The sequence below is a fragment of the Tarenaya hassleriana genome, unplaced genomic scaffold (genome assembly GCF_000463585.1).
Source record: "Tarenaya hassleriana unplaced genomic scaffold, ASM46358v1 Cleome3, whole genome shotgun sequence".
NCBI classification, from domain to species: Eukaryota; Viridiplantae; Streptophyta; class Magnoliopsida; order Brassicales; family Cleomaceae; genus Tarenaya; species Tarenaya hassleriana.
In genome coordinates this window covers 2826534-2839447 of record NW_010966177.1, presented here as the reverse complement: position 1 = coordinate 2839447, position 12914 = coordinate 2826534, and the positions used below count along the sequence as shown (strand labels likewise).

The 12914-nt window shown below is 38.1% G+C and overlaps 3 protein-coding genes across 3 annotated transcripts in view; 2 read left to right on the top strand and 1 right to left on the bottom strand.

The window, feature by feature from the left end:
• The first annotated feature begins 1536 nt into the window (after positions 1-1536).
• LOC104818985 (transcription factor bHLH62-like) lies at positions 1537-4785 on the top strand. Its single transcript, XM_010548832.1, has 8 exons — positions 1537-2528; positions 2714-2899; positions 3297-3362; positions 3499-3567; positions 3661-3732; positions 3909-4058; positions 4156-4258; positions 4367-4785. The coding sequence occupies exons 1-8, from the start codon at positions 1701-1703 to the stop codon at positions 4402-4404; spliced, it is 1512 nt and encodes a 503-aa protein (XP_010547134.1). The 5' UTR covers positions 1537-1700; the 3' UTR covers positions 4405-4785.
• Positions 4786-8040: 3255 nt separating this feature from the next.
• On the top strand, positions 8041-11676 carry LOC104818984 (probable xyloglucan glycosyltransferase 6). Its single transcript, XM_010548831.2, has 5 exons — positions 8041-9158; positions 9337-9645; positions 10146-10436; positions 10528-10641; positions 10743-11676. The coding sequence occupies exons 1-5, from the start codon at positions 8424-8426 to the stop codon at positions 11373-11375; spliced, it is 2082 nt and encodes a 693-aa protein (XP_010547133.1). The 5' UTR covers positions 8041-8423; the 3' UTR covers positions 11376-11676.
• Positions 11677-11871: 195 nt separating this feature from the next.
• Positions 11872-12914, bottom strand: part of LOC104818983 (peptidyl-prolyl cis-trans isomerase FKBP65) — a 3549-nt gene continuing 2506 nt past the window's right edge. Inside the window, exons 9-13 of the mRNA XM_010548830.1 lie at positions 12709-12831; positions 12465-12611; positions 12241-12368; positions 12055-12160; positions 11872-11966 (exon numbers count right to left, since the gene is read on the bottom strand). Of these exons, the coding sequence (XP_010547132.1) occupies positions 11916-11966; positions 12055-12160; positions 12241-12368; positions 12465-12611; positions 12709-12831 (555 nt within the window). The 3' untranslated portion in view covers positions 11872-11915. The remainder of the gene's footprint in view (positions 11967-12054; positions 12161-12240; positions 12369-12464; positions 12612-12708; positions 12832-12914) is intronic.

The window sequence follows — 12914 nt, the reverse complement described above, 5'->3', positions numbered from 1 at the left end:
TTATTTTACAAATATTCGTTAAAAGAATGGTTTATAAAATTCCTTATATATACATATACACATATATATATAACCATGCAAGATATGAAAATGACGACATGTAAGATATGGATCTTGTTTCATTCTACATGCTATATATTGTGAAAATCGAGAAACTAAATATCCAAAACCAACATAGCAAACTTCTAAAAATCCAAACAAATTTGATGAGAGTATAATATAGAGGCGGACTTATTCACAATTGTGGAGTATATATGTAGCCTCTTAATCCAATTAATTGTGAATTTTACAATAAATTTAGAATTATGTAATATTAATATCAACAATGTTCCTAGTAGATTCAATGTGTATATTGAGTATATTATTGCAGTGCGTACTTCGAACGCATTACTAGGTTTGTTTTGATTAAGATCACACACACACACACACACATATATATATATATATAACGTTTTTAATCAATATTTTATCATTACGGAACCAAGTTGAACTTAAGATTATTTAATTGATTCTTTTAATGAAGTTATGAAAATTTATTTATTTATTTATTTTGGTTGGTCTGAAAGTTAACCCGACCAAACCCGAGTAACCCGGCAACGCCAAGGAATTCAATGCAATACTTACCAAAGCCCATCGTTCAAGTATAATTTCCGCATCGAAAGTTTCCATGAGCTTATTTTATATTTATCTTGTTTTATGTTATATCTTTCCTCGTCTTGTTTTATTATTTAGTTTTCCCTTATATACTTAGTTGGAGAATATCGTTTATAAGAATCGATTCTCTCTCTCTCTCTACCTTTATTTCGTTTCAAATTTCATTTTTTTTTGTCAAACATCATTTTATATAATACTATTTTTTTCTTTTTAAAGAGTATATTTTTTTATAATATGAAAGTTTATGAAATTTTTATCCCAACTACATCTACTAAAGAAACAGAAAAGTATATGTGAGTTTTCCTCTCTACAGTTGGATTTGAAATTGGAGTAAAAACATAAACTATATGTTTTATTACCGTCCAAATTTGGGTTAATTTGTCTTTTATAATTTAAGAGTATCTTATAATTAGAGTCTCAAAGATTTTCACAAACATATTATTTTTTGAATGGCCACACACACATATATGTGTATCTTATCGTAAAATTTCTCTCTTTTTTTACCTTTAGCACTTAACTTTTCACCTCTGCATCTGCAGTAAAAAAAATTAATCTTTTTCTAGAAAAATATATTGTATAATCTTAACGTGCGTGTGGAATTTGTATATTAAAATTTTTTGTCCGAATAAACGAAATAAAAAACTAAATATGTTTAATTAATGGAGAAAGACGTCGATTTTGTAAACATGTTTATTATCAAAGATCGGTTAACGTCAAATGCCCGGCAAATTCTTCCTCTTCTCCGCCCGTTACGGTGCGACACACCAAATCCAAATCATTTTTCTTTATTTCGATTTATATTTTTTTTATTCATTTAAAAACTATTTTAAATTATTAACCTTTTTTTTTTAATCTATTTAAACCCCGCTACGACCGTTCACCAGCCCTCCCTTTTTCCCAGCGTTTTTCCTCCTCTCTCGGCAAGCTGCAGAATTTTAATCTCCGATTAATTAATTCCTGATCCGGGTTTGATTATTTTCACACAATTTAATAACTTTCCAGTGAATTACGATCTGGGTTTTCGATTTTATTCCTGAATTGACACAATGGAGAACGAACTGTTCGTGAACACCGGACTTCCTCCGTCGCCGGCGCCGGAGATTGCGATGCACTTCGAACCGCCGCCGTATTCGTCGGCGATGATGAACTGGCATTTGATGTCTTCCTCAACGGGGATCCAACCACTGGAGCCCAATCTCGGTCGGAATCCGACACAGGATTGCTTCTTCTCAGAAAAGTCAACGGAACAGAGCATCTTCGACTCTGCTCTCAGCTCACTCGTCTCGTCGCCGACGGCGTCGAACTCCTACTTTTCCGGCGGAGGCGTAGGAGGAGGAGATAACTTCATCATCAGAGAGCTCATCGGGAAGCTCGGGAACATCGGCAGCAGCTCCGGCGAGATCTACGGGACTCCGGCGAGAAATGGCTCGTGCTATGGCACTCCGATGAGCTCTCCACCACCGGCGAAGCTGACTTCTCCGATGAAGGTGGCCAAAACGACTCCTTTGACCGAATTCTCCGGCGACCCAGGATTCGCTGAGAGGGCGGCGAGGTTCTCCTGCTTCGGCAGCCGGAGTTTCAACGGCCGGACAACTTCTCCGATCTCCGGAAACAACGCTGCCGGAGTCGCCGGAGGCTGCAACAAAGCCGTCAACGGAACAGCCGCAGAGGTGGGAGGCAATGGGAAGCTGCCACGTGTCTCGAGCAGCCCGGCCCTAAAGCCCACGGCATTGGCGTCTCAGATGTGTAAGAATCCTCCTGGCGATGAAGATCAATGTCCGATGGTATGCGGTGAATTTACCCGGAAAAGAAAGTACGTCCCGAAAGCGAAACCCAAGGAGAATCCCGCTTCCCCATCGTCCAATTCCTTGAAGGTAAACAAACTTTCCAGGAAAAAAGTTTTGGAATTTTCTCACCAAAGAAAAAAGAACCCAACTTTCGAATTTCGAAAACGGGAAAAAGACACGCTTTTTTAACATTTTTACCCATTATACCTGGAACCCATCTCCGAACACTCAGCTTTCCGCGTAAAAGTGAAAAAAAAGGTTTTTTTTTACAGGAGGATTCGGATCCAAAGAGAAGGAAGAATTCAGAAGAAGACGGGGAGAAAGAAGAGCTGGTCGAGGAAGAAGGAAAGGGGAACAAGAACAAGAACATAACGAAACCACCCGAAGCTCCCAAAGATTACATCCATGTCCGAGCCCGTCGAGGCCAAGCCACTGACAGCCACAGCCTCGCCGAACGAGTAATTTCCCTTCTCTTAACTTCTTACCCTCCCGACCTAATCTATTTTTTATCGATCGTATAAAATGAAAAAAAAAATTACGTCACTTTTTTACTGAAATTGACACCGACGAGTCCGTAATCCTTGTACTTGAATTCCAACCGGTGAATTCAGAAAGGGTAAAACAAAAGAGATTCGTCTTGATGGACCGATCGGTACGAAGATATATAAAATCCTGAATTTCTGTATCGTAATTTGTCATTTTTCGTTGGAATTCAGAGCATGTCATGTCATACGTATAACCCTAGCAATTGGTCGAGTCTTGAATGAATATTCACATTAATTATATTTATAATATATGGTCTCGATTTTGATTTTTTTTTATTGCGTGTTTCTAAATTGCGATGTGGGTTTTCAGGTCCGGAGGGAGAAAATAAGCGAGAGGATGAAGATGCTTCAAGATCTTGTTCCTGGGTGCAACAAGGTGACAGAGATTTTCATTAATCACTGACTAATTACAATTATCATCATATCATAAAATTCAAAAAAAAAAATGATTGATTAGCATTTATTATTACTGTTATTAAGGAAAAAGTTTCGTTTTTTTTTTAAATAAAAAGGTTACTGGCAAAGCACTGATGTTGGACGAAATTATAAACTACGTCCAATCATTGCAACGGCAAGTTGAGGTAATTTCAATATTATTAGATTTTATTTGTTAGACCATTTAAATTTAATCGACGTATTTAATTTTGATTATTATTTTTCAATGATAATGGCAGTTCTTGTCGATGAAGTTAGCTTCGGTGAACACCAGGCTGGATTATAACGTGGACACTTTAGTGTCAAAGGACGTAAGTCACCGTCGTATTAATATTAATAATCACAATTAATTTTTTCATAATCCACTGTATCAATTCCTTAATCACCGGTCACCATCAAATCAATTGTATTTCGCACAAAAATTCTATTAATTTTTTTGTAATAATCTAACAGGCTTTTATTTTGTTATCCGAAATTTAATTTCCAGATGGTTCCTCCATGCAACGACCACCCCATGCATATTCAGCAATTAGGTCAAGTGCACCAACAAAATAATTTACAATTACGCCCCAACATTTCCTCGTTGAGAACAATTCTCCAATGTCCAATTGTCCCTTTGGAAACTTCTATTCCCCAGGTTAATCGATTCTCACATTTTCTTCCCATATTTCTATTTAACGAATTTGACCCCCCAAATTTGAATTGATTCTAACATGTTTCGGTTATATTTTCAGTATCCAATATTTTGTGAAGACGAGTTAAACAGCCTTGTTCAAATGGGTTTTGCACATTGTCAATCGGAACCGACGGTCCAAATGGAACTGCAAAATATTCAAAGTATGAGATTTATGGTTATATCAGTTATGTGGTTGTGTGTATATAATATATGGTGTTTATATTTCAAAAATCGAGTTTTTGTGACCACGTGGACTGTGTATAATGCAGGTTCAAATCAAGAACCAGATATGAAAATTGAGCTTTGAATCAACCCTTTATTTGATTTTTACATGAAGTGGATGTCCAATTTCAAGGTCCAAGGAAGAAGCGAAGACAAGGGATTGATGGGTGTATATAACAATAAATTTAAATTGGACCCGACATTTATTTTTATTTTTATATATAGGCCTCTCTACATATCTATATACATATATAACATTTTTTCGCCCCCCAAAAGTTAACTTTTTTTTTTACCTATCTTTTTTCCCCTCTCTTCTATTAATTTTGTACCCCATTAATTCTTTTTTGTGGGGCTCCATAGTAATGTTATCCAATGTGATTTCCTTTGGATTCTTTTTGCTTTTTTGTTCTCTGTAATATAATACTGTATCCCCCACTAAAATGCAAGATTATTATAGTCATAATCATATTAAGAGCTCTCCACTTTATATTCTCCAACTCTCTCTCTCTCTCTCTCTCCATATATATATACATAGATATAGTTGACAATATCAATTTTCTTTAATTTTCATATTCTTTAATTTTCATATTCGTTACATCATTTTCCATATATTGTTACAATATCTAATATTACTCTCCAATTTAATTTGCTATTCACTTTGCAACAAAAGAAATACTTTTCATAGCTGAAATGATGGATTAGAATCTCTCTAAAAACTAAACATAATAACAAATTGATTTTCTTGTCGACCCATCACTTTCATTGTTAGATATATCTTTGATTTATTTCTTTTGATTTGATATTTGCTAGTGTTAACCAGCTGTTGTGTATAGTGTATGGTGCAATGTCTTTATCCTTCTTTGTCTTTGAGATAAATCTTTTTTTTTTTTAATATGACCGGTTTTTGAGCTTAAAAAAAATAAGATTGATTGTTTTTTTAATAACGGGGTCAACCCGTGATTTCTGCAATTCATATGGGTCAAATTGCAATTTTCATAGATTTACGAGGGGAAAGGAGAAGCTTCTGTCTGTTCCCGTGTTTTTTATTCAAACAGGTGAAGGCAGAACCAATCAAGCGACATAATTTGTTTAATCGAATAAATTAGTCATAATATAATAATTTGTTTAATTATTGTTACACGTCTATTTTTTTTTTCTAACTTGGGGTTTTTAATTATATTCTATTCATATAATTGGTATAAAATTAATATCGTGATTAATTATAATCAAGGTTTTATCTCTTAATTCACACCGATTGACCGAACACACACAACATATATATATTGAAATCTAAAATATCAATTAAAAAATCTTTATGTTTTATGTTCCAATCTGTTTCCAAAATTAAGAAACACCGACAATCTTAGCTTTATAAACTACAAATTTGATTTTTTTTTTTACGGGCACGCACGTAATAACTAATTAAGAGGTATTATTCTATAATATATTTCTATTATTCAACGGATTAAGAGATATTACAATATAATATTGTTTTGATCTACCGCAGCAGAAAATCGGAAATTCGTACCAATTTTAATGATGCATTGGTATTTTCTATATTATCTAAATAATATAAGTTGTAGGTTATTATGATTTTGTAAATAATCAAAGATTAATTGATTGGATTACATGACGATGTATGAACAGGAACTAAAAGAATGTATCAATCACATGGTTATAAACTCGAATTAGTGGACTTAAGCACACAGAATAATTATACAATGGATTAAAAAATAATCAGTAATAATTGATAAGTTGTTAATTAAAGTACAATACAAAAGTAATTAAACAAATAAATCTTTTCTGTCAGTTTTTTAAAAAAGTGAAGAAAGTCTTCGGTTGCAGCCTTAGTGATTATTAAAATTTTAAACCAAAGATTGAATTATTGGACTGCGGGATGTTTTGGCGTAATTTAATTTAGTTTAATTTACTATTTTTAATCAAATATATTATAATTATCAATACAAATAAAATAATAATAAAAAGGTGCTTTGAATGTGGATGTTATTTTCAATGTTTTTTATACATTGAAGATTAGTTGCATCTCGATAGAATATTTAATATAATTAATTAAAATCATTATTAGAAATGACAATGTTCATGTGACAGCCCCTTTTTTGTCCCTCGTATATCAAAATGTTTTTTAGTGGCAAAACACTTTGTGACATGTCCTAAACCTAAAGCTTCTTCTTATTTCCCTTTTACAAATCCTTTACGACGGTCCATGCAAGTTGTTAAAAGAAAGAGAAATTATAAACCAAAATCATATATCAAAACAAGCGTTGTACTTCGTTTTATAATTTTTTTTCTGAACGAGGAAAATTAGATAAGATTGGGAATTTTATTTTAAAAATGGCTGCGATTCGTATACAATGAGGTGTATAACGCAATATATGTCATTTATACCAATATAATTATTATATATTACTATATAAATGTTATATATATATATTGGATATAGTAGCATCCATATTTCCTATAATCTACGATTATACGTCCAACCCATATAAATAAATAATAATGCAAGCACTCGTAATTCGTTTTCCTATAATATATTATATAAAAATAATATTTATGTTACGCATATTTTCACAGAATGTATATCGTTTTTTTTTTCTGGTCGTGTAATTACAGACTTTGATATTCATCAGTTGCCCTTTTAGCCTAAGGGCACTTTCCCTTCGAATTGCTATCGCATCTCACTTTACATATGTTCGATTTTTTTTTTGGTTAGGAATCCGTTAAATCATTTCATTTAGGGAAATGCATTTCTTTAATTAGGATAAGTTATTATTTATAATTATATTATAGGGAGACATCAAAGATTTTCCTCTGCAAAAAATCTAAATCGAGAGTGATAAATAATTTGTGATTAAAAAGAATCATAAGATAATGCATATTTTTTTTATAAATATTTTCTACAATAGAATGGCCCTTTTCGTGATTTTAAATCTTATTATTGGTATATGGGGAGATCATCAACCATAGTATTTAATAATTCAACCATAATATTTATAATCTGATTATTTTGCTTTACCTAATGGATAACAAAATGAATCATAGTAACAAAGACGACGACAACAATATAATGATAATACATAATAAATTAATGATTAATGAATAAACTATGGTTTAGAGAGGTAATTAACTTTAGGGGAAAGAAAACAAAATACTTTTGGTTCACCAACTTCTCTTTTCTTTTCGTTGGATCACCTTCATATGAACTCCAACTGTATAACCTTGGCGTTTTATTTTCCATTTTTAATTTTTTGCCAAATTAAATTTAGAGTTTTGTTTATTGACGACATTTTTTTAGCTTTATAAGACATCTTAATATGGGTCTGATTACAAGTCTGATGGGCTTTACCCAGAACTTAATGGGCCTGACTTTAATAATGGGCCTGATGTCGGTTCAATGTAAAGCGATTTGTGCACCAGCGTGTATAACAATAAAATATATTTTTTAAAATTATAAAATGTCGTTTTAAAAGGAAAAAACGTGTATAATTTTGTTGATTTTAAATATTTTTGGAATAATGAAAAAATGAATTTTTTTGCCTATCATCTTAGCAAAGTCTAAAGAAAAATTATTCATCGTTGAACACAATATTAGACTGTTAATAATTTAATCATCTAACGCATCATTGTTCGTATTTAGATAACAATGTGACGAAATTACATCCAAACAATCTAAACCGGGATTAAACCGGTTTATTAATTTGACCAAACCGGAAGAAAACGTGGGTTACACGCGGGGGATCGGTTCGATTCCGCAATCAGCGCGTGAGAAAATGTGGAGAGAGAGAGATCGAGAGATCTGTTAATGGAAGAATCCTCAAAGCACTTGCATTTGCTGCTTCTCCTCGCACATCAATCGAACCCAACAAAATTAAAGAACGAAAGATTAGAACTTTGACATTTTTATTTTCCAAAAGAAGAATCCGAGCGGACACTTGAAGAGCCCTCTTACTAAGTTTAGCCCAATCCTGTTCTCTCCTCCATCACAGATTCTCCAGATTCATAGATCTACCAATTTCATCGTGTTCCTTTTCCCTGTCTCTGATCCTGTTCCGTAGATTGCTGTTGTGGGTTCGGTTCCGTTGGATGTCGCGGGCGCAGAACAAGGAGTTTCAGGAATGGTGGAACAAGCAGCGAGAGAGGAACCAAGACATTTTCTCCGGCGACGTCTACTCCACCGCCGCCGGAGAAGAGAACGCCTTCCTCACCGTCGAAATCCGTACACCCGCAGTCGCCCCAGATAAGGATCGGATCCGGGCTCGGACCGCCCGACAGCTCTCGTGGCTCTACCTCCTCAAGTTCCAGCAACTCGCCGCCTCTGTCGCCTGGGTCGCCTCCTCCTTCGTCTACCTTGTCCGAACCGCAAACCGCCGCATTGCCACCGATTCTCCGCCATCGGTATCGCCGTCTTCGTCGTCGTCCACGTCGGCGAGACTCTACCGCGCGATAAAGGGCTTCCTCGCCGTTGTGATCCTCCTCCTCTGCTTCGAGCTCGCCGCGTATTTCAAGGGGTGGCACTTCGCTCCGCCGTCGGTGGCATCGGCGGAGGCTGCGGTGGAGGTCGCTTACGCGCGGTGGCTGGAGATCAGGGCGTCGTATCTGGCGCCGCCGCTGCAGAGTTTGACCAATGTCTGCATAGTTCTGTTCTTGATTCAGTCGGTGGACCGATTGGTGCTAGTGATGGGGTGCTTCTGGATCAAGCTCCGCCGGATAAAGCCGGTGGCGGCCATGGAGTATCCGGAGACGGCGGTGGAGGCGGGAGAGAGAGTGGAGGATTATCCAATGGTGCTCGTGCAGATTCCAATGTGCAATGAGAGGGAGGTAAGCAGATGTAGGTCTCTATTCCCAGTTCATCTTTTGCTCTTGAACATGGAATTTGCCCTATCCACTTGCGTAGCTCCTGTTTTCACTGTATATGTCGCCATTGTTACTCAGAACTTGAGCTTTTCTTGATTCTGATTGCGTTTTTGTGAATCTCACATCATTCAATTCGATGCAGGTTTACCAACAATCCATTGCTGCTGTCTGTATCCTCGACTGGCCAAAGGAAAGGATGCTTGTGCAGATTCTTGACGACTCTGACGAATTAGACGTTCAGCTTCTTATTAAGGCTGAAGTACAGAAATGGCAACAACGTGGAGTCCGGATATTGTACAGACACCGTCTGATACGGACAGGGTACAAGGCTGGAAACCTCAAAGCTGCCATGAATTGCGAGTATGTGAAAGACTATGAGTTTGTCACAATCTTTGATGCAGATTTCCAGCCTCCACCTGATTTCTTGAAAAAAACCGTGCCTCATTTCAAGGTAACCTTCTTCCTAGGACATGTACATCAGTAAGTTTAACTCCTTGTCATCAGCTTGTTTTAGACTCTGGTCCGAAGTTGGAGACATCAGTGAGATGCTGTCCTGTAGGATAGTCCATATATCTTTATTGTAATGGTCCGAGCTGTCGAGGAAGAATATTGAACCAGAAAGCATAAAAAGCTAGAATTTTTGGTGATATCATCCACGAAATAGTACACACTACAATCAACGTCCGGTCTAGTTCAGCAAGAACTAACTGATGGGGCTAATACCTTTCCGTTTCGGTATACATGTTTGAGGTTGTTCGGACTGCTCCATGATAGTATGAACCCTTGTCGTCAGTGTGTGGTAGAAGAAGGCTTCTTGAGTGACTAAGCACATGTTTGAGATTCTGTCATGTTCAGTGCAAATGATTTGTAGAATTTTTTTTGTTTGTGTCTTACTATGCAATTATCCGCCTCTTCTCTTCTCATATTTCGAATTTTTACTCGTCTTTTCAGGGAAATGACGATGTGGCTTTGGTCCAAACACGATGGTCATTTGTGAACAAAGACGAGAACTTGCTTACGAGACTACAGAACATAAACTTGTCTTTCCACTTTGAAGTGGAGCAGCAGGTCAATGGTGTGTTTATCAACTTCTTCGGGTTTAACGGAACTGCTGGTGTGTGGAGAATCAAAGCCCTCGAGGAATGTGGAGGATGGTTAGAACGAACAACTGTAGAAGACATGGATATCGCTGTCCGTGCTCATCTTTGTGGATGGAAGTTCATTTATCTGAATGATGTGAAGGTATATATACACCGGACTGTTGTTATTGCCCATTTGAAGTTACGAGGAAGTTTTCGACAAAAAATCTCATCCTAATGTCTGATTCGGACAGTGTCTTTGTGAACTCCCGGAGTCATATGAAGCCTACAAGAAACAGCAATACCGTTGGCATTCAGGGCCAATGCAATTGTTCCGCCTCTGCTTCTTCGACATCCTCCGTTCTAAGGTGAAGTGAGATTACGATTACTCGTATTAATCGACCCATAACATATATATACATATGTATATCGGGGCATTGTATAATTCCATTTTGTTTCAGTACCGCAGGTGAGTGTGGCCAAGAAAGCAAACATGATATTTCTCTTCTTCCTTCTACGGAAGCTGATCCTCCCGTTCTACTCGTTCACTCTCTTCTGCGTGATTCTCCCGTTGACGATGTTCTTCCCGGAGGCCGACTTACCGGCCTGGGTGGTTTGCTACATTCCGGGGATCATGTCCATCCTAAACATCATTCCGGCCCCGAGGTCATTCCCATTCATAGTTCCTTACCTCCTGTTTGAGAACACCATGTCTGTGACCAAATTCAGCGCCATGATTTCGGGGTTGTTCAAGTTTACGAGCTCGTACGAGTGGGTAGTGACGAAAAAGCTGGGGAGATCATCGGAGGCGGACCTGGTTGCGTTTGGAGAGTCGGAACCACTTGTGGAGGCAGGGAGCATTCAGAGATCGTCCTCGGATTCAGGACTGGCGGAGCTGAGCAGACTGGGGACGGGGAAGAAAGGAGGGAAGAGGAAGAGGAACAGGTTGTATAGGACAGAAGTGGCACTGGCATTGATCCTGTTGGCAGCTTCAGCGAGGAGTTTGCTGTCGGCGCAGGGGATACATTTCTACTTCCTCATGTTCCAAGGGATCACGTTCTTAGTCGTCGGTCTCGATCTCATCGGGGAGCAAGTCAGCTAGTGGTAAAATCAATCACCCGTCTCGTCCCAGAGTTTGGTGCCCACTTCTCTTTGGTGCACAATTCTTTTTTTTTTCTTCTTCTTCTGAGATTTCATTTCGGATACGGGGGGTGGTGGGGCACATAGTTTATACAAGGGTCTGTCTGTTGCCAAAAATTGGTTCAGCCTTTTGGAGACTCTGGACCAGCGTAACTGCCAAGGCCGACGGTGAAGATGATGAAGGTCATCGTGTGGGTTCCCAGAATGTATTTGTCGTTTCCCTCAATATACACAGTCAAGGGTTTGACTTCGATTTCAAAGCCGAAGTTTCCTCCTTTCTTTTCAGATTTTGATTGTCAAGACATGAACAGGGTTCCATTAGCACAACACGTGGACGTAATTTGATGGCGTTTTACGGAAACGTTTTACACAGAGACGCCACCAGTAAGCACATTCCCACCGACACACGATACATTCATTACGCACGGAATTTAAAAAATAAAAACAACTGAAAAGACGCAGAATAATGCATACGCCAATATCAGTCTGAGGACTTGGGGTGTCAAGCCTTTGCGTCGATGCTCATAGGTTGCGCTTCCTTCTTCGCTGTTTTCTGCTCATTAATCCCGAAAGCAAATCCCAGTTATTTGTCAAAAACTCAGCCGATGTACCGAGACACGTTTGATAAGTTGACTACTTACGTGGGGCTCGAGCATCTTAGCAAGCATGTTGCTGTAGAATCTGGCGTCTTTCTTGTTGTATTCCTTCTCCTTCTCCTTCAGCTTCTTGTACTCCCTCTTCACCTCCCTGCATCCATTCGCCAGACAACAGTTACTCACATGTTTTTAACTAACCGTCAGAGTTTGATTCCCCAAGTTTCTACGCACTTGTTGTCAGGATCGATCTCGAGAGCTTTCTTGATATCAATCTCTGCCAGCTCCAAATCAGCCGTCTCTATGTACGCTTCTGCCCTTCTGTACAGCGCCTTCACGTTCCTCCCTTCCATCTCCAACACCTGCTCTCACGTCACCTCTAATTGATTTACCCATCGCATTCTGTGGGTCTAGGGCACTGCGTATATAATAGACCACGAGTCATACGGCTCCTCTACCTTTGTACACAGCTTCACCACCTGTTTGTAATCTTTCTGCTTCAGCTTGCACGCCGCATTGTTCAGGTTGCATGATATTTTCAGAGCTTTCGCCTGCTTCTTCTCCTCTTCGCCCAATGACGACTCATACTCTATGTATCTCACGCCCTGCATGTCAAATTTACATTTATTTGGTCTCGGCCGACAAAAGGCGAAGGGAAATATATACCATTTCACGTATCAGAGAAAAGGATCGGCAACGTACCTTTTCGTATCTCTTGGAAGCTCTGTCATATTTTCCAGCCTTGAACAACGCGTTGCCTTCTTCCTTCTTCCTTCCTGCAGCCTCGATCTTTTCCTGGGTGTTCATGTCCCAAGACTCCTTCTCCTGCATCAATTGTTAACGATCACCTTATTCTCGGAAATCTTACACTGATCGAGCAAATACTCGGGAAAGAGAGGGGGGGGGGG